Raw genomic sequence first — 20,515 nt, 5'->3', positions numbered from 1 at the left:
TGAATTCAGCAAAGTCACAGGATATGAAATCAATGTACAGTAACTGGCTGCATTTCTATACACCAATAATGAAGCAACAAAAGAGGTATCATGGAATCAATCCCATTTACAATTGCACCAAGAACCATAAAATACCTAGGAATAAATCTAACCAAAGAGGTAAAAGATCTATATGCTGAAAACTATGAAAGTTTATGAAAGAAATTGAAGAAGACACAAAGAAATGGAAAAACATTCCATGCGCATGGATTGGAAGAACAAATATTGTTAAAATGTTGGTACTGCCCAAAGCAATCTATGCATTCAATACAATCTCATTCAAAATAGCACTAGCATTCTTCACAGAGCTAGAGCAAACAATCCTAAAACTTGTATGGAACCACAAAAGGCCCCAAATAGCCAAAGTAATGTCAAAAAAGAAAACCAAAGCTGGAGGCATCACAGTCCTTGGCTTTATAAAGCTGTAATCAACAAAACTGTATGGTACTGGCACAAAAAAAGACACACAGACCAATGGAACAGAATACAGAACCGAGAAATGGACCCACAAATATATGGCCAACTAATCTTAGACAAAGTAGGAAAGAATATCCGTGGAAAAAAGACAGCACTGGGTGTTGTATTAGTAATGAATCACAGGAATCTACTCCTGAAGCCAAGACTATACTGTATGTTAGCTAACCTGACAATATGAATCAATCAATCAATCAATCAATCAGTCAGTCAGTTTCTTGAAGAGAGCATTTAGTTGAGTCTTTTCTATCAAATCTGACAATCACTGCCTTTTAATTGTTTACATAGCTATTAATGTAATTATTGATATGGTTGACTTTGGATCTACCATCTTGCTAACTGCATTCTGTTTGTCCCATCTACTATTCTGTTTCCTTTTTCTTCTCTTCCTGCCTCCTTTTGTATTATTTCTTATAGTTCCATTTTATCTCTACACCTGGTTTATTAGTTATGCACTCTTTTATTTTCTAGTGGCTGTTCTAGAGTTTACATCTTTAACTTATTACAGTCTGCCTTCAAATAATATTATACCATTTCATGTGTAGAGATGGCCTTCAGTGTCTGTAAGGCCATGACAGTTGATCTGGGTAGTGGCCTTGTTATCTTTACCTTCAATGCACCAGAGATTTCAAATTTGGTCACTGTTGAGTCGCCACAATTTTGTGCATCTAGATGGGGGTTGCAGTGCAATGCTGGAAGATCATTCTCAGTGTTTTTACTCTACCTTCAGCTTTCAGCAGTCACTGCACACCCACACCACAGGGGGTGTCTCTTTCCATACTCCTGCACCTTCCCCAGTGGCAGACTGCTAGTTACCAGGTGTTAGGCATATTTGGGAGCCAGATTGGTTCTTGGGTCTCCTGGTCTGAAGCAGGGTTTGTGAACCCGCTTTTTGGTGGGATGGGCTGGAAAGCTGTAAGCCTCTCTGTCCCTCCAGCCTGGTGGCAGCAGAACCCTGCCATGTATCTGTGGTGGTCCTTGGGCAGGAGGAATTGTTCTGTCCCATTTCCCAAGGAAATGGATGCTTTGCCTTGGTTCAGGATCCTGGACCTGATGAGTGTTTCCTGCCCTTCCATCAGGAGAAAAAGGCTTTTGCTTCTACCCTTTCCCCAGAAGCAGCATCATTTTGCCTGGCTCCTGTGGGAGGGAAGGAAGGTGCTCTAACCTCTTCCTGAAGTACAGTGTTTTTTGTTTTGTTTTGTTTTGATCTGTTTTCCTGCTCTATCCCTCCCCTAAGAGGCCCTGGGTTGGAGACTTGTGGAGAAGGGCTTGCAGGAGAGAACTCCCTTTGTGGTTTTTTTTTGTTTTTTTTTTTTTAAATTTTCTTTTTTTCAACGTTTATTTATTTTTGGGACAGAGAGAGACAGAGCATGAACGGGGGAGGGGCAGAGAGAGAGGGGACACAGAATCAGAAACAGGCTCCAGGCTCCGAGCCATCAGCCCAGAGCCTGACGCGGGGCTCGAACTCACGGACCACGAGATCGTGACCTGGCTGAAGTCGGATGCTTAACCGACTGCGCCACCCAGGCGCCCCTCCCTTTGTGTTTTGATGTGAGTTATTCTACACTGACATGCTACCTCATGCTTGGAGATCAAGGAATTTTAAAAACTTTTGTCATTTTTCCTTATTTGCTTCTATGGCAGCCACCTCTTCCTCTCACGCTCTGTCAAAAGTGAACATCATCTCTCCTCAGATGGGCCTGTCACACTTTAGAATGAACTCCCTTGATTTCCTTGTAAATTCAGCTCTCTGATATGTTCAAGGAAAGTTATCATTTTTGTGGGCTATCTGGATTTTTCTTGTTAGGATGGGAGTGACATGCTCGTATACCTTTCCACACTCTGGAAGGGGAAGAAGAACTTAGGCTTATGTTCTGTATGTCTTTGCTTTTTTATTTCATTTTTTAAGATAATTTTTATAGGGGCACCTGGGTGGCTCAGTCGGTTGAGCATCTGACTTCAGCTCAGGTTATGATCTCATGGTTGGTGAGTTTGAGCCCCACGTTGGGCTCTGTGATGACAGCTCAGAGCCTGGAGCCTGCTTCAGATTCTGTGTCTCCCTCTCTCTGCCCCTCCCCCACTCACACTCTGTCTCTCAAAAGTGAATTAACATTAAAAAAATTTTTTTCAGTTATTGTATTTTATAAAAATATTGCTTTGTGGGACACCCGGGTGGCTCAGTCAGTTAAGATTCTGACTCTTGGTTTCAGCTCAGGTCATGATCTCGTGGTTTGTGAGTTCAAGCTCTGCACTGACAGCTCAGAGACTGCTTGGGATTCTCTCTCTCTTTCTCTCTCTCTGTCTGCCCCTTCCCTGCTCATGCACATGTGTGCGCTCTTTCTCTCTCTCTCAATAAACTTTAAAAAAGTATTGCTTTGTGATGAATTGAAAAAGACAAAACTGGTCCCTCATCACAGTGTAAAAAGCCCTGTTTCAGTGCATAAAGTATAGTAATGACAAGATCGTCTAACCTATGGTTGCCATAACTGAACTGTTTAGCTATAGAACATTTCTTTTGGAACTTATGACACATTTATGGATAGCAAAAAGATTCATACTAATTCACATCTAGCAGAGAGTAAGGTACTAGGAGTGATTAAGCAAATATTTTCACTTTAAAAAGTTTATTCTGTAGCCTATCATATAGCACTGCTAATCTTCTCCCTTTCTAAAACTAGATTCAAAGCATTTGTTCAAATTTTCCCTGATGTAAGGGTAAATTTTTAAGGAATACTTCAAAATGTCCCAGATTTTCTCTGGAAAAGGCATATCAAAATAAACTACAAATCCTGCCAACCAGCAAAGGTGCTAACTAAATGGAGACATAATGAGAAGAGAAAGTAGCCTTGAAGATATTTAGGAAACTATATCTCTAATTTCCCACTGATAAAGAGTTTAGAAGCAATAATTATTTTAAGTATGATCTCATATCACTTTTATTATGAACTTATCACTTTCGTGCTCTTTTGTTTATCTTCCCCAACAAAATAGCAAACACCTGAAGAATAGTGCTGTATTCATCTTTGTACTTCTCAGCGTCTAGTTCAGTGCCTGGCACATAGCAGGCTCTTAATGAATATATACAGAGTGAATGTACATCAAGTGAAATGAATAGATCTGGTAATGGTTCCACCTAGCTTTGTCTTGTGTCTTTTTCCTATGGGCTATATCCTCTCATCTCCTCCCTTTCTTTTTTTTTGCAAGTGCATAAAATTAGATCTCAGAGAATCCATACACACCAGCATCTGTCTTTATACCCACTGCTGTTTGAAGACTCTGCTGGCAGTCCTATCTGCCTCATCAGCTGGCCTCACATCTATAACAGTAGCATTAGGGCTGAGATAGTTCTAGCTCTGTCCTTTTTTTGGATGACCCAGCAGCTTACTTGGTGGTCAGCCTTTGTAGCCAGAGAAGTTTCTCATAATCACCTCAGGGCCTGAATGAATGGATTTCTATCTGACCTGCCTACTTTTCCTCCTCAGTGGTCATATGCCACCAGTGACTCACATACCTCAACCCCTAAACCTTTTGGAGTCACAAACAGGCACATCATTTTACGTTAATATATTTTATTATTCAGTTTTCCACATGCTGTGATCACCTTCTATTAGAACAGATAAGGAGAATGCCATTTAAACGAGAAATTATGCTATTTTTCTTTTTGAATCTTTTAAATTTCCTAACATAGTAATATGCCCACAGTAGATACACATTATTGAATACGCATATACTTTAGTTTTTCATTTCTTTGTCCCAAAACCTCAATTTTACTTCCTCATACACTTCCAGGGGGATGCTAATGTGTGTCTTGATGAATGTTAACTGATAATACCTGATAAGACCAAACATACCTTGTAGTTCAATAAGGTTCATATTTTTTCATAATCACATATTAACTAATGTCATTATTCCTATAGATTTTAAAGAAAAGAAACTCTTACCCAGCCTTAGCAACACTTATGGTTTGTTGCTCCATTGCCTCATGGATACTGGTTCTATCATGCTCTTTGAGACTGTTAAACTCATCGATACAGCAAAGGCCCGCATCTGCAAGTACTAATGCTCCAGCCTCCAAATTCCATTCTCCTGAGTCTTTCACAGCAGTTACCGTCAGACCTAAGGAAACAAGCAAGCTATGTCAGCTTTTACTTTCAAAAGCATATCTTATATCTCTGAGGGCGAAGTACCTATATTTTAAAGGGAAGGGCATAGAGTCAACACTTTTATTTCTATTCTGTATAGAATGGATGGCATCAGACAGAGAGCTGGTAGTTCCCAAGGGGAGGCAGGTGGGAGGATGGGCAAAGCAAATGAAGGGAATTAAGAAGTGTGAAATTATTTGTAAGTCACAGCATGTAAAGTACAGCATAAGGAATATAGTCAATAATAGTGTGATAACTTTGTATGGTGACAGATGGTAACTAGACTTATGGTGAACATTTCATGATGTATATAAATGTCAAATCACTATGTTGTACATTTGAGACAAATACAATATGGTATGTCAAGTTTACTTCAATTTAAAAAAATGGATGGCATCAGGACAACTATTTCAGATATCCAGACACTGGAAGGCCTCAGGAGATCCTATGTTCTGAAAATGTAAGATGTGTTATTAAATATTTTGTAGCAACCAGAAGTCCCCAAATTTTCTGTCTCTCCTTGGTGGGTACCCTCACTGAGTGATCTAAACTTTTAGAAGGAGCAAACAGAGCTCTGGAGACCTTATGACATCTTATCACAAGATGTTCTGTATTATATGCTGTTTACAGAGAGGGGTCCAAAGACAGAAAACAGTAGATACTACAGTCCAATGATAAAAATGAAGAGTTTGCTCCCAGTCACGGTGTGAGGACGAAGACTCCGTTATATATCTTCTCTGGTTTTGATTTATCCTTTATACCAGTCAGTAAAGCACAGTGGCCAAAACAAAGGCTTTGTAGTACACCAACCTGGATCTGAATCCTGGATCCGTCATTCTGGCTGTCATACTATAGGCAAGTTTCCTAAGATGTCCAAGCTTCTGTTTATTTATTTATAAAAGGGAGTAACAGTGGAATGTATCTTATGGAGTCTTAGATATTCAAATAGAATATAATAAAGCTCTTTAAAAGGTATAGGACACATAACGAGTATTTATAACAACTACTGTTGATAAAAATCGGTAAGCCTCTGGATAGAATGACCAAGAAATAAAAAGAGGAGGGACAAGTTACAAATATCAGGAATGATAGGGGGAGATTACTATAAACCCTACAGACACTGAACTGATAATAAGGAAATAAAATGAACAACTCTATACCCTAGGTTTGATGACTTAGATGAAATGGTCAAATTCTTTGAAATACATAAACTGCCAAAGTTTACCTAAAAAGGAACAGATAGCTTGCATACCCCTATATCTATTTTAAAATTGACCATTTAGATCAAAATCTTGCAACACAAAAATCTATAGACTGAGATGACCTCATGGTGAATTCTACCAAACATTTATGAAAGAGCTAATACAAATTCTACACAAAATTTTAAAAATACAGAAAAACAAGGAACACTTCCCAACTCATTTACTGCAATCAGCATTATCAAGATACCAAAACTAAAGACATATTAAAAGAAAACTACAGACCAGTATCTCTCACATAGATGCAAAAATCTTCCAACAATACAAGCAAATCAAACAATACATAAAATAATGATAGATTATAACCAAGTAAGGTTCATCTTGGGAATGCAAGGCTAATTTTTTTAATGAAAATTAACCAATATAATTTACCATATAAATAAATGGAACAAAAAGCAAATGACCACTTCACTACCTACAGAAAAAAACACTTGATAAAATTCAACAACTATTTATGATAAAAAAAAAACTCTCAGAAAACTAGGAATAGAGACAACTTCTTCAGTCTTATTTACAAAAATTATACAACTAACATATTTAACAATAAAAGACTGAATGTTTACTCCCACCCTCACCCTCATCCCCCAAATTAGAACAAGGCAAGGAGATCTGTTCTCATCACTCGTATTCAAAATCATCATGGGGTTCTAGCCGATAAAATAAAGGAAAAGAAGTCAAAACCATCAGAACAAAAAGGAAAAAATAAAATTATTTACATTTCAGACAATATAATTATGTTTAAAATTCCAAATACTTTACCAAAAAATCTACTAAAACTAATAAGTGAGGGTAGCAAGGTTGCAGAATACAAGTCAATATACAAATATCGGTCATATTTCTATATATATTAGAAAACATTTAAAGTTGAAATTAAAAAATAATACAATTTATAATAGTACCAGAGAATATGAAATACCTGGGTATAAACCTTCAAAAATGTACAAGTTCAAGCCCCACTTTGGGTGTAGAGATTACTAAAAATAAATAAATAAAACATAAAAAAAATGTGCAAGATCTGTAAGCAGAAACTACAAAACATTGATAAAGGAAGTCAAATACAACCTAATCAAACGAAGAGATATTCCATGTTCATGAAATGAAAAACTCAGTATTTTTATTTTATTTTTTTCCAGTGGCCTGTGTTTTGTTTTGTTTTAATTTACATCCTAGTTAGCATATAGTGCTATAATGATTTTAGGAGTAGATTCCAGTGATACATCACCTATGTATAATACCCAGTGCTCATCCCAACAAGTGTCCTCCCTAAAGCCCCTTACCCATTTAGCCCATCTACCCCACCCACAATCACTCCAGGAACCCTCAGTTTGTTCTCTGTATTTAAGAGTTTCTTATGTTTTGTCCCCTTTACTGTTTTTATATTATTTTTGCTTCCCTTCCCTTATGTTCATCTGTTTTGTATCTTAAATTTCACATGAGTAAAGTCATGTGATATTTGTCTTTCTCTGCCCAATTTCACTTAGCATAATACCCTCTAGTTCCATCCACATAGTTGCAAATGGAAAGATTTCATTCTTTTTGATTGCCAAGTAATACTCCATTGTGTATATATACATGTATACACATACACACACACACACACATATATATGTGTGTGTGTGTGTGTATATATATATAGATATAGATATATATACACCCCACATCTTCTTTATCCATTCATCCGTCGATGGACATTTGGGCTCTTTCCATACTTTGGCTATTGTCAATAGTGCTGCTATAAACATTGGGGTGCATGTGCCCCTTTGAAACAGTACACCTGTATCCCTTGGATAAATACCTAGTAGTGCAATTTGGGGGTCGTAGGGTAGTTCTATTTTTAATTTTTTGAGGAACCTCCATACTGTTTTCCAGAATGGCTACACCAGTTTGCATTCCACCAGCAGTGCAAAAGAGATCCTTTTTCTCTGCATCCTTGCCAACATCTGTTGTTGCCTGAGTTGTTTACTTTAGCTATTCTGACTGGTGTGAAATGGTATCTCATTGTGGTTTTAATTTGTATTTCCTTGATGATGAGTGATGGTGAGCATTTTTTCATGTGTCAGTCAGCCATCTGGATGTCTTTGGAGAAGTGTCTATTCATGTCTTTTGCCCATTTCTTCACTGGATTATTTGTATTTTGAGTGTGTTGAGTTTGATCAGTTCTTTATAGATTTTGAATATTAACCCTTTATCTGATATGTCATTTGCAAATATCTTCTCCCATTCTGTCGGTTGCCTTTTTAGTTTTGCTGATTGTTTCCTTCTCTGTGCAGAAGCTTTTTATTTTGATGAGGTCCCAGTAGTTCATTTTTGCTGTTGTTTCCCTTGCTTCCGGAGACGTGTTGAGTAAGAAGTTGCTGCAGCCAAGGTCAAAGAGGTTTTGCCTGCTTTCTCCTCTAGGATTTTGATGGCTTCCTGTCTTATGTTTAGGTCTTTCATCCATTTTGAGTTTATTTTTGTGTATGGTGTAAGAAACTGGTCCAGGTTCATTTTTCTGCATGTTGCTGTCCAGTTTTCCCAGCACCATTTGCTGAAGACATGTCTTTATTCCATTGGATATTCTTTCCTGCTTTGTCAAAGATTAATTGGCCACACATTTGTTGGTTCATTTCTGGGTTCTCTATTCTGTTCCATTGCTCTGAGGGTCTGTTTTTGTGCCAGTACCATGTTGTCTTCATTACAGCTTAGTAATACATCTTGAAGTCCAGGATTGTGATGCCTCCAGCTTTCGTATTCTTTTTTGGGACTGCTTTGGCTATTTGGGGTCTTTTCTGGTTCCATACAACTTTCAGGATTGTTTGTTCTAGCTCTGTGAAGAATGAGGTGTTATTTTGATAGGGATTGCATTGAATATGTAGATTGCTTTGGGTAATATTGACATTTTAACAATATTTGTTCTTCCAATCCATGGGCATGGAATATTTTTCCTTTTTTGTGTGTATGTTTTCAATTTCTTTCATAAGCTTTCTACAGTTTTCACCGTATAGATTTTTCACCTCTTTGGTTAGGTTTATTCCTAGGTATTTTATGTTTTTTTGGTGCAATTGTAAATGGAATCAATTCCTTGATTTCTCCTTCTGTTGCTTCATTATTGGTGTATAGGAATGCAGTCGGTTTCTGTGCATTGATTTTATATCCTGAGACTGCTGAATTCATGGATCAGTTCTAGCAGTTTTTTGGTGGAATCTTTTGGATTTTCTACATGGAGTATCATGTTGTCTGCAAAGAGTGAAAGTTTACTTCCTCCTTGCCAATATGGATGCCTTTTATTTCTTCATGTTGTCTGATTGCTGAGGCTAGGACTTCTAATACTATGCTGAGTAACAGTGGTGAGAGTGGACATCCCTGTCATGTTCCTGACCTTCAGGGGAAAACTGTTTTTCCCCATTGAGGATGACATTAGCAATGGCTCCTTTGTATATGCCTTTTATGATCTTGAGGTATGATCCTTCTATTCCTACATTCTTGAGAGCTTTTATCAAGAAAGGATGTTGTATTTTGTCAAGTGCTTTGTCTGCATCTATTGAGAGGATCATACAGTTCTGGTCCTTTCTTTTATTAATGTGATGTATCACGTTGATTGATTTGTGATAGCTCTGCATCCCAGGCATAAATCCCACTTGGTTGTGGTGAATAATTCTTTTAATGTATTGTTGGCTAGTATCTTGTTGAGGATTTTTGCATCCATGTTCATCAGAAAAACTGGTATGTAGTTCTCCTTTTTAGTGGGGTCTTTGCCTGGTTATGGAGTCAAGGTAACACTGGCTTCACAGAATGAGTTTGGAAGCTTTCCTTCCATTTCTATTTTTTGGAACAGCTTCAAAAGAATAGGTCTTAACTCTTCTTTAAATGTTTGGTAGAATTCTGCTGGAAGGCCATCCAGCCCTGGACTCTTTTTGGGGGGGAGATTTCTGATTACTAATTTGATTTCTTTACTGGTTATGGGTCTGTTCAAATTTTCTACTTCTTCTTGTTTCAGTTTTGGTAGTTTACATGTTTCTAGGAATTTGTCCCTTTCTTCCAGATTGCCCATTTTATTGGCGTATAAATGCTCATAATATTCTCTTACCATTTGTATTTCTTCTGTATTGGTTGTGATCTCTCCTCTTTCATTCTTGATTTTATTTATTTTGGTCCTTTCCTTTTTCTTTTTGATCAGTCTGGCTAGGGGTTTATCAATTTTGTTAATTCTTTCAAAGAACCAGCTCCTGGTTTCATTTGCCTGTTCTATTGTTTTTTGTTATTGTTGTTTTGTTTTTGTTGTTGTTTTGTTTTGACAGCATTGATTTCTGCTTTAATCTTTATTATTTCCCATCTTCTGCTGGTTTGGGGTTTTACTTGTTCTTTTTCCAGTTTTTTGAAGTGTAAGGTTAAGTTGTGTATCTGAGACCTTTCTTCCTTCTTTAGGAAGGCCTGGATTGCTATATACTTCTGTCTTATGACTGCCTTTGCTGTATCCCAGAGATTTTGGGCTGTGTTATCATTTTCATTGGCTTCCATGTACTTTTTAATTTCCTCTTAACTTCTTGGTTAGCCCATTCATTCTTTAGTAGCATGTTCTTTAGTCTCCAAGTATTTGTTATCTTTCCAATTTTTTTCTTGTGTTGATTTCAAGTTTCATAGCATTGTGGTCTGTAAATATGCATAGTATGATCTCGATCTTTTTGTACTTGTCGAGGGCTGATTTGTGTCTCAGTATGGGATCTATTCTAGAGAATGTTCCATGTGCACTCGAGAGAAATGTGTATTCTGCTGCTTTAGGATGAAACGTTCTGAATATATCTGTTAAGTCCATCTGGTCCAGTGTGTCATTCAAAGCCATTGTTTCCTTGTTGATTTTCTGTTTAGATGATCTGTCCATTGTTGTAAGCGGGGTGTTGAAACCCACTACTATTATTATCGGTGAGTTTCTTTATGTTTGTGATTAATTGATTTACATATTTGGGTGTTTCCATGTTTGGAACATAAATGTTTACAATTGTTAGATATTCTTGGTGGATAGAACCCTTAATTATGATATAATCCCTTCGTCATCTGTTGTTACAGTCTTTACTTTAAAATCAGATTATCTGATATAAGTATGGCTACTCCGGCATTCTTTTGGCAACCATTAGCATGATAGATGGTTCTCCATCTCCTTACTTTCAATCTGAAGATGACCTTAGGTCTAAAATGGGTCTCTTGTAAGCAGCATATAGATGGATCTTGCTTTCTTATCCATTCTGTTACCCTATGTCTTTGGATTGTTTTGTCCATTGACATTTAGAGTACTGAGAAGATATCAATTTATTGCCATTAGAGTTGGAATGCCATTAGAGTTCCCTGTAGAGTTGGAATTGTGGTGATGTTCTCTGGTCCTTTCTAGTCATTGTTGCTTTTGGTCTTTTTAGTTTTTTTTTTTTTTTTTTTTTTTTTTCATCTTTTCTCCCACCAGAGAGCCCCTGCTTAAAATTTCTTGCAGGGCTGGTTTAGTGATCACGAACTCCTTTAGTTTTTGTTTATCTTGGAAAATTTTTATATCTCCTTGTATTTTGAATGACAGCCTTGCTGGATAAAGAATTCTTGGCTGCATATTTTTCCAATTCAGCACACTGAATATATCCTGTCACTCCTTTCTGGCCTGCCAAGTTTCTGTGGATATGTCTGCTGTGAACCTAATCTGTCTTCCCTTGTAGATTAGGACTTTTTTTCCCTTGCTGCTTTCATGATCCTTTTCTTGACTGAGTATTTCGTGAATATGACTATGATATGCCTTGGTGATGGCTGGTTTTTGTTGAATCTAGTGGGAGTTCTCTGAGCTTCCTAGATTTTGGTGTCTGTGTCTTTCCCCAGGTTAAGAAAGTTTTCCACTATGATTTGCTCACATAAACCTCCTACTCCTTTTTCTCTCTCTTCATCTTCTGGGACCCCTATGATTTGGGTGTTATGAGTCACTGAGTTCTCTAATTCGTATATTGTGTTCTTTTGCCTTAGTTTCTCTCTTTTTTCTGCTTCATTATTCTACAGAATTTGTCCTTTATATCGCTGATTTGCTGCTCTGCTCCATTCATTCTTGCTGCCATGGCATCCATTTGAGATTGCAGCTCAATTATAGTATTTTTAATTTCATCCTGACTAGATTTTACTTCTCTTATCTCTGCAGAAAGGGATTCTGTGCTTTTTTTCAACCCCAGCTAGTATTATTATTGTGACCCTAAATTCTGGTTCAGACATCTTGCTTGTATCTGTGTTAAGTCCCTGGCTGTCATTTCTTACTGTTCTTTCTTTTGAGGTAAATTCCTTTGTTTCATCATTTTGAAGGAAGAAAAAGAGTTAGTAAAGTAAAAAACAAAAAACATTAAAATTAAAAAATTAAAAATAACACAAAAAATGCTAGTTCCCAGGTGTGTCTTGGTCTGGTTGTTGAAAGCAGCTTGATAGAATAGAGAAAAAGGGAAAAGAAAAGGAAAGGAAAGAAAAAAAGGAAAACATTTGAAAAATTTTAAAAATGAATACAATAAAATAGAATAAAATGAAATGATGAAAGTAAAATTGAATTTGAAAAATTTACAAAAAAGTAAAAGATATAGTAGAAAAATATAACAAAAATTTTATAAAAACAGAAAGTAAAAATAAGTTTATTCTCTTTCTGTATTCAAGAATAAGAAAAAAAAAACTGAATAGACAGACCAGCAAACAGAATGATATATGACTGAAATTACATTCAGTTTCCCTTAGAAGTCAAACTATGAAGCACTTTATAGTCCATAAACTAAGCAGGAGGAGAGATCTGTGGTGTTCCACTAGAGTGTGGTGGCCCAGTGTGTGGGACTTGGTGTAGCAGCTCTGTTCTCCACTGGATGGCGCTACTTAGTTCATTGGGGTGGATTGTTGTGGTGGTGTAGGTGTGTATGTGCATGCACGGGAGGGTGAAAATGGCATCACTCAGCTACCTTGCCTCTAGTATCAGAACTCTGTGCTCTCACTGACTGGCAATCAAGCACCCCTTCTTTGTTTCTGGCTCCTGTCCACTCCCCACTTCTACAAAGACCATGACCAAGCCATCATCTTGTCAGGAGGTACGTCCCTCCCGAGTTTTAGCTCAGATGGGGCTATGTTTCCCAACCCCTCACTTCTGAGGGCCCTGCAACTTTGACCCACTCAGACCCTCTAGGGGAGGGTCTTGCTGAGAAATGGTTGGCTGCTGGCCCACCCCCTGGAACATTCTTGGGACCATGCTACTGCAGATGTCCAGGGACTGTGGCCAGGTGCCAGTCCGCCCCAGAAAAAATTCACATGATCATGTAGCAGCAGCAGCATTTCAGGGATTATGGTAAATCACAACACTCATCTGGGCTCCAGGCTTCAGTGAACCCTTAACATCCTTGTTCCAACACCAGTGAATGTGGCTGTTCTCCGGGGTCCACTGGAACCTTTGCCTGTGGGGAGGCCGCACAGCCTCTACCAAATGTCCTCCTAGCAGGGAAACTGCCTCTCTCTGTGTGGCCTGAGGACCCCTTGGACCTTGCTGTCTGCTCTTGGGGATTCACCTTTCCCACCAGAGCACCGCCAGGTATCGAGCTGCGGAGTTTCAGACTCTGTACTCTCGCTGTTTATAGAGTCTTAATGGAATTTAAACCCTCTCTTTTCTCCCTTTTTTTGTTCAGTCCCTTGCAGTCCCTTTTTCCTTTCTCCATTTTTTGTTTAGTCCACTCTTTCTTTCCAGCTGCTCTCGGGGGGCGGGGGGGTGGTGCTTTTCCTGTACTCTCCCCTGTCTCTGTCCTCTCTCCACTAGCAAAAACAGCTCCCTACCCTCCACAGCTTCTCTCCTCCAGTTGACCTCTCTGTTCTACGTACTTGCTGAGTTCTGTGGTTCAAGTTGTACAGATTGTTGTGTTAATCCTCAAATCAGTTTTCTCAGTGTGCAAGATGGTTCAGTGTTGATCTAGCTGCATTTCAGGGATGAGAGACCAATACTCAGTATTTTAAAGACGCTTCCCCAAATTGTTCTGTAATTCTCCCTAAACTGGTCTATAGATTCAATGCAATTCCAAACAAAATTCGAATGGGATTTTTTAAAATAGAAATTGACAGGGTGATTCCACAATGTATATGGAGAAGCAAAGGAAACATAAGAGCAAACCAAGAAACAAAGTAGAAGGTCTCATATGATCCATTTTCCAGATTTACTACAAAGCTATAGTAATCAACTGAATGACACTAGAAAAAAGGATAGACAGCAAGAACAATGGAACAGAGTCCAAAAATGTGCCCAAATATATCTGGTCAAGTGAGTTTTGATAAAAATGCAAAAGCAGTTCAATGAGGGAAAGATAATCAGTTCTACAAATGGTGCTGTAATAATTGGATAGCATTATGCAAAAAGAAAAAAAAATCAATCTTGATCCATACTTCAAATCTCATACAAAAATCAACTCAAGGATCTAAATGAAAATGTAAAATTTATAGATGAAAACTCATAGCAGAAGATGCAGGAGAAAATCTATGTGAGTTCTTCTGTTTTCCAGCCCAGCATTTCAAGAGCTCAGAAGTTGCCACAAGTTGCCACCTCTTTAATAATAAGTAAAAACTTAACCAAACTGAAAAATCAATAATTCTTCTAAGATGCATTAGAGAAGTGAGGTCCCAGGGCAAACCAATGCCCCAAAATTAGAAAGACAGAAATACAGAGAATCACACCTTACCAGGGCAGATAACTCTATGGGAACCAGTAATGGTATAAGAAAACTTGAACTGTAATTGATGTATTGCTGGAGGCTCAGTGTGGATGACTCTGAGAGTTAAAATCTCTATTCATAGGGGGACCCTCACACTTTTGTGAGTTTTACCTCCACGGGCCCTCCCAGGTTCTCCCATTAAACATCAGCAATTTTTCTCTGATACTGTGAGCGATGAGTTGGAAAGTCTAAAAACAAACAAACAAACAAAAAAAAAAACAAAAAAAAACAAATTCTAGAGATCAAAAACACTGAAAAAGAAAGGAAGAATTCCTTTGATGGGCTCATTAGCAGACTGGACAGAGCTGAGTAAAGAATCTCTGAGTGTAAAGATACTTCACTTTACTACTGAGTGTAAAGGTACAGTGGAAACTTCCAAAGCTGAAAAGCAAACAGGAGAGAAAGTGGAAAATAACAGAGCAGAATATCCAAGAACTTCCTGACAACTAAAACAGGCGTAACATACATGTAATGGGAAACCAGAATGAGAAGAAAGACAGAAAGGAACAAGAGTGATATCTGAAGCATTAATGACTAAAAATTAGTCATTAATTGATTAATTAATGTCAGACACCAAACCATGGATCCAGAAAACCCAAGGTAACACTGGGCAGGAAAAATGCTAAAAAACAAAACAAAATAAAACCCTCCAAAAAACTTACATGTAGGCATGTCATATTTAAACTTCAGAAAATAAAACATAAAGAAATATCTTGACAGAAACCAGATGAAAAGTACAACTTACCTGTAGAGAAACAAAGATGAGAATCATATACAGCTTCCCCTCGGAAATCATGCAAGTAACAAGAGTAGAATGAAATATTCAAAATATTGAAAGAACAAAACCTCCCAGCCTAGAATTCTGTACCCTGTGAAATTATCTTCAAAAGTGAAGAAATAATAAAGACTTTCTCCATAAAAAAATTTTTTGAGGTAATTTGTTGCCAGCAGACCTGTCAAAGGAAGTTCTTTAGAGAGAAGGAAATAATATAGGCCAGAAACTCAGAGCTATATAAAGGGCCTTGACTGGCTCAGTTGGAAAAGTGTGCAACTCTTGGTCTTGGGGTGGTAAGTTCATGCCCCACATTGGGTGTAAAGGTTACTTAAATAAATAAATAAACTTAAAAAAAAAAAGTCAGATCTACATAAAGGAAGAACAACAAAGAAGGACTAGATAAAAGAAAAACTTCTACTTTTCTTATTCTTAGTTCATCTAACTGATAGTAGTTTGTTAAATATAATAGCAATAATGTATTTAAGTATGTATGTTTATATGTGTTTATGTGCAAGTGAAATGAATGAGAGAAATGATAAAAGGGATGAGAAGGAGGAATTAGAAATATTTTGCTATTTATAATACAGTGCTATACTTGCACTGTATAGTGTTATTTGAAAGTGGACTTGGATTAATTGTAAATGTATATTGCAAACTCTGGAACAAACAATTACAAGTTAAAAAGAAGCGCGATTGATATACTAAGAAAGGTGAAAAAATGGAATCATATAAAATGCTCAATTAAAACCATAAAAGGCAAAAAAAAAGAGTGGAAGATAAAAACAAGAACAAATAACAAGGACAACAAATAGAAAATGCTAACAAATATGGCAAGTATTAATCCAGCTATATTAATAATCACTTTGAACATCCATGGTCTAAATACACCAAGTCAAAGACCAAAATTACCAGAGTTGATTAAAACACACACACACACACATACACACACACACACACACACACACACACACACAAAACCAACTTATATTATGTATAAGAAACCCACTTTAAATATAAATACATACAGATTGAAAATTTTTTAAAAAGAGAGAAAGATATACCATGCTAACACTAATCCCCCCAAAATGGGAGTAGCTATATTAATTTCAGACAAAGCAGACTTCGGGACAAGAAAAATTGTCATGGAGAAAGGGGAGCATTACATACTGGTAAAATGGGGTCAACACTCCAAAATGACATAATAATCCTTAATGATTATGGGCCTCAGAATAGGTGAGGCAAACACCAGTGGAATTCAAAGGAGAAATAGATGAATTTGTATTATAGTTAGAGACTTCACCACCGCTCTATCAGAAATGGGCATATCCAGCAGCCAGAAAATCAGCAGGCCATAACTGAACTTGATAGTACCATCAATCAACTGAATATAACAGACATCTATAGACAACTTCATCCAACAGCAGCAGAATGTAATTTTTTCTCCAGATCTCATGGACTATTCACCAAGATAGACCACATGCTTGACGGTAAGATTAACAAATTTATTAGACAAATCATAAATCTTTCCTCAGACTAAAATGATATTAAACTAGAAAGCAATAACAGAGAACTAGAAAATTCCAAATTATGTGAAGATTAAACAACACACTTCTAAATAACACATGGATCAAAGAAGAAAGCTCAAGAGAAATTTAAAAATGTTTTGAACTAAATCAAAATGAAAATACAACTTATCAAAATGTGTGGGATGCAGTGAAATCAGTGCTTAGAAACTTACAGGACTAAGTGCATATATTAGAAGAGAAGATATAAAATTAATAATCTAAGCTTCCACCTTAGGAAACTAGAAAAAGAATATCAAATTAAATCCAAAGCAAGCAGAAGAAAGGAAATAATAAAAATTACAGCAGAAATCAATGAAACTGAAAACAGGAAATCAATAGAGAATATCACTGAAACCAAAAGCTGTTTTCTTTGACAAGATCAATAAAATTGATAAATTAATTAAAAAAGAGAAAAGACACAGATTACTAATATCATAAATGAAAGAGGGAACATCACTACTGATCCTACAGAAATTAAACAGATAATGAAGATTATTATGAACAAGTTTATGCCCATCAATTTGATAACCTAGATGAAATGGACAACTCCTTGACAGGCACAATCTGCCAACTCACAAAAGAAGAAACAGACAATCTGAATAGGCCCATATCTGTTAAAGTAATTGAATCAATAATAACCTTCTAAATAGAAAGTCCAGGCCCAGATGCCTTCACTGGTGAATTCTTAGAGATATAAAGAAAAAATTATAAACATTCTCTATAGTTTCTTGCAGAAGACAGAAGTAGGGGGAATACCTCCTAACTTATTCTATGGTACCAGCATTACCTTAATACGAAAACCAGACAAAGACATTACAAGAAAACTATAGCCTATATATTTCATGAACACAGAAGAAAAAATCCTCAAATAAAATACTAGCAAACTGAATCCAACAATAAGAATTATACAAAAAGAATAACCAAAAGAATTATATATCATGACCTAGTGGGATTTATCCCAGGTATCCAAGGCTGGTTCAAAAGGTGAAAATCAAATGATGTTATCTGTCACATCAACAGACTGAAAAAGAAAAAAAATCACACAATAGATTCAAAAGTCCATTAACAGTAGAATACATTTAAAAAATGTGGTATATTCATACTGTGGAATAATACAGCAATAAAAAATAAAGTACAGCTAAACACAGTATAGGTGAAATATTAAAACATAATATTGAGCAAAAGAATACATACTCTACAATTTCACTCATGTAAAAGTAAAAATACTAGGCAAAAACAAATTAGTGGTAACAGAACTGACCTACAAGAAATATTAGGGGAATCTTTCAGGCTGAAATGAAAGAACACTAAGACAGTAACTCGAATCCACATAAAAAAATAAAAAGCACCAGTAAAGGTCATAAGGAAATATGAAAGATATATCAATGTAGGTTTGTTTGTAACTCTTTCTCTTCTGATCTAAGAGAAAATTGAAGAAAGCAAAAATTATAAAATTGTGTTGATCAACTGGTAATGTATAAAGATGAAATTTGTATTACAATAGCATGAAAGAAGGTAGAGGAAAGATGGGGCGCCTGGGTGGCTCAGTTGACCAGCTCAGGTCATGATCTTGCGGTTTGTGAGTCTGAGCTCCACGCTGGGCTCTGTGCTGCCAGCTCAGAGCCTGGAGCCTGCTTTGGATTCTGTGTCTCCCTCTCTCTCTGCCCCTTCCCTACTCGCACTCTGTCTCTCTCCTCTCAAAAATAAACAAACATTTTTAGAAAATTAAAAAAGAATGTAGGGGAAAGAGAATTATATTGGAACAAAATTTTTATATACTATTAAAATAATCTGAACTGGATTGGTTTCACATTAAGATGTTATAATAACCCCCAAAACAATCACTAAGAAAATATCTAAAAAAAATAGAGTAAAACAAACACTAAGATATTAAAATGATACAAAAGAAATTACATTAAACACAAAGGAAGGCAGTAATGGAGGAATATTGCAACAAAGAAGACATAAGCCATGTAGATAGAAAACAGAGTGGAAAACAGCATTCATACAACCTACCCCATCAGTAATTACATTAAATATAAATAGGGTAAACACTTTAATAAAAAGCAGTTTGCAGAATGAATACAAAAACATGATCCAACTATGTGTTGTCTATAAGAGACATACTTTAGACAGTAACCAAAAGAGGGTTGCAGTGGCTATGCTAATATCAGACAAACACTTTAATACAATTAAAAAAAATATGTTAATGTGACAACAGTATTCACAAGTGAAGATTCAATCACACTGGCTTCTGTGCTAGTTAGATAACATCTAGAGCAGGAGTCAGTAGACTATGATCTGTGGGCAAAATCTGGCCCAACCATTTGTTTTTGTAAAAATACTTTTTTTTGGAACACATTCATGCCCATCATTTACTTATTGTCGATGGCTACTTTCACACTACAACAGCAGAGGTAAGTAGTTGTGACAAACACTGGACTTCAAAATCTAAAATATTTATATGTGGCCTTTTACAGAAAAAAGGTTGCTGACTCTTGATCTAGAGTATTAGTGTCTACTTTGAGACATCACATTTTAAAAGAAATACTAATGAAAAGGGAAGGGTAAAAATATAATAAAGGACAAGGAAATAATGCAATTTAAAGAATAGTTTATGGCATAGAGTGTGTTTAGCCTGAAAGAAAGATTTGGTGAAGAGAAAATAATTTTTATATATTTAGAGAACTATCCTATGGAAAAGGAATTAGCCTAATTGGGGGCAGCTTCAAAAGAAATAACAGAGACCAACATGCAGAGTTTTACAGGGAACTAGAGGAAAACTTGAGGTGTTTAAAATGGAATTGGCTGAGGCACCTGGGTGGCTCCATTCGTTAAGCGTCAGACTTTGCCTCAGGTCATGATCTTGCAGGTTCCAGAGTTCCAGCCTGGCATGAGGCTCTGTGGTGACAGTGCAGAGCCTAGAGCCTGCTTTAGATTCTGTGTCTCCCTCTTTCTCTGTCCATCTCCTGCTTGTGCCCTCTCTCTCAAAATAAATAAACATTAAAAAAATAAATAAAATGGAATTGGCTACTCTGCAAAGTACTAACTTTTCATCAAAGTAACTATATAAGCAAAGGTGGAATGTCTACTTGTCAGAGGCAGTGTAGAAAGGTATACACGCAATGAATAAGTGGCTGTATAAAAAAGGAATAAGACCCCATATTGGGTGTAGAGATTATTTAAAAAATAATAAATAAATAAATAAATAAATAAGGAATTAGAAAATACTTTGAGAGGAAAGAAAATTAAAACACAACATACTATAACTTATGGGATGCAGTTAAAGCAGTTATTAGAGAGTAATTCATAGCTATAAATGCATACATTTAAAAAGAAGAAAAATCTCAAATCAATAGTCTATGCTTCCACTTAAGACACTGAGGGGGTGGGGGGAAAGAAAAAAAGAAAAGCAAACTAAACCCAAAGTCAAATAAATATTAGAGCATAAAACTGAAACAGACAATAGAAAAACAATAGAGAAAGTAAAACCAAAAGTTGACAATCCTTTTTTGGTAACTAATCCAATAAGAGAGAAAAATCAAAT

The 20,515-nt window shown here is 36.5% G+C and overlaps 1 protein-coding gene across 1 annotated transcript in view; it reads right to left on the bottom strand.

Moving 5' to 3' along the window:
- Positions 1–20,515, bottom strand: part of MCM9 (minichromosome maintenance 9 homologous recombination repair factor) — a 107,488-nt gene that overhangs the window by 40,353 nt on the left and 46,620 nt on the right. Inside the window, exon 7 of the mRNA XM_047101737.1 lies at positions 4,455–4,629. Coding sequence (XP_046957693.1) covers positions 4,455–4,629 — 175 coding nt within the window. The remainder of the gene's footprint in view (positions 1–4,454; positions 4,630–20,515) is intronic.

The sequence above is a fragment of the Lynx rufus genome, unplaced genomic scaffold, assembly GCF_022079265.1.
Source record: "Lynx rufus isolate CCGP_SWC_20201006 ecotype Redwood Valley unplaced genomic scaffold, mLynRuf1.p SCAF_6, whole genome shotgun sequence".
NCBI lineage: Eukaryota > Metazoa > Chordata > Mammalia > Carnivora > Felidae > Lynx > Lynx rufus.
The sequence above is the reverse complement of the archived record's forward strand: the minus strand, read 5'-3'. Positions and strand labels throughout refer to the sequence as shown.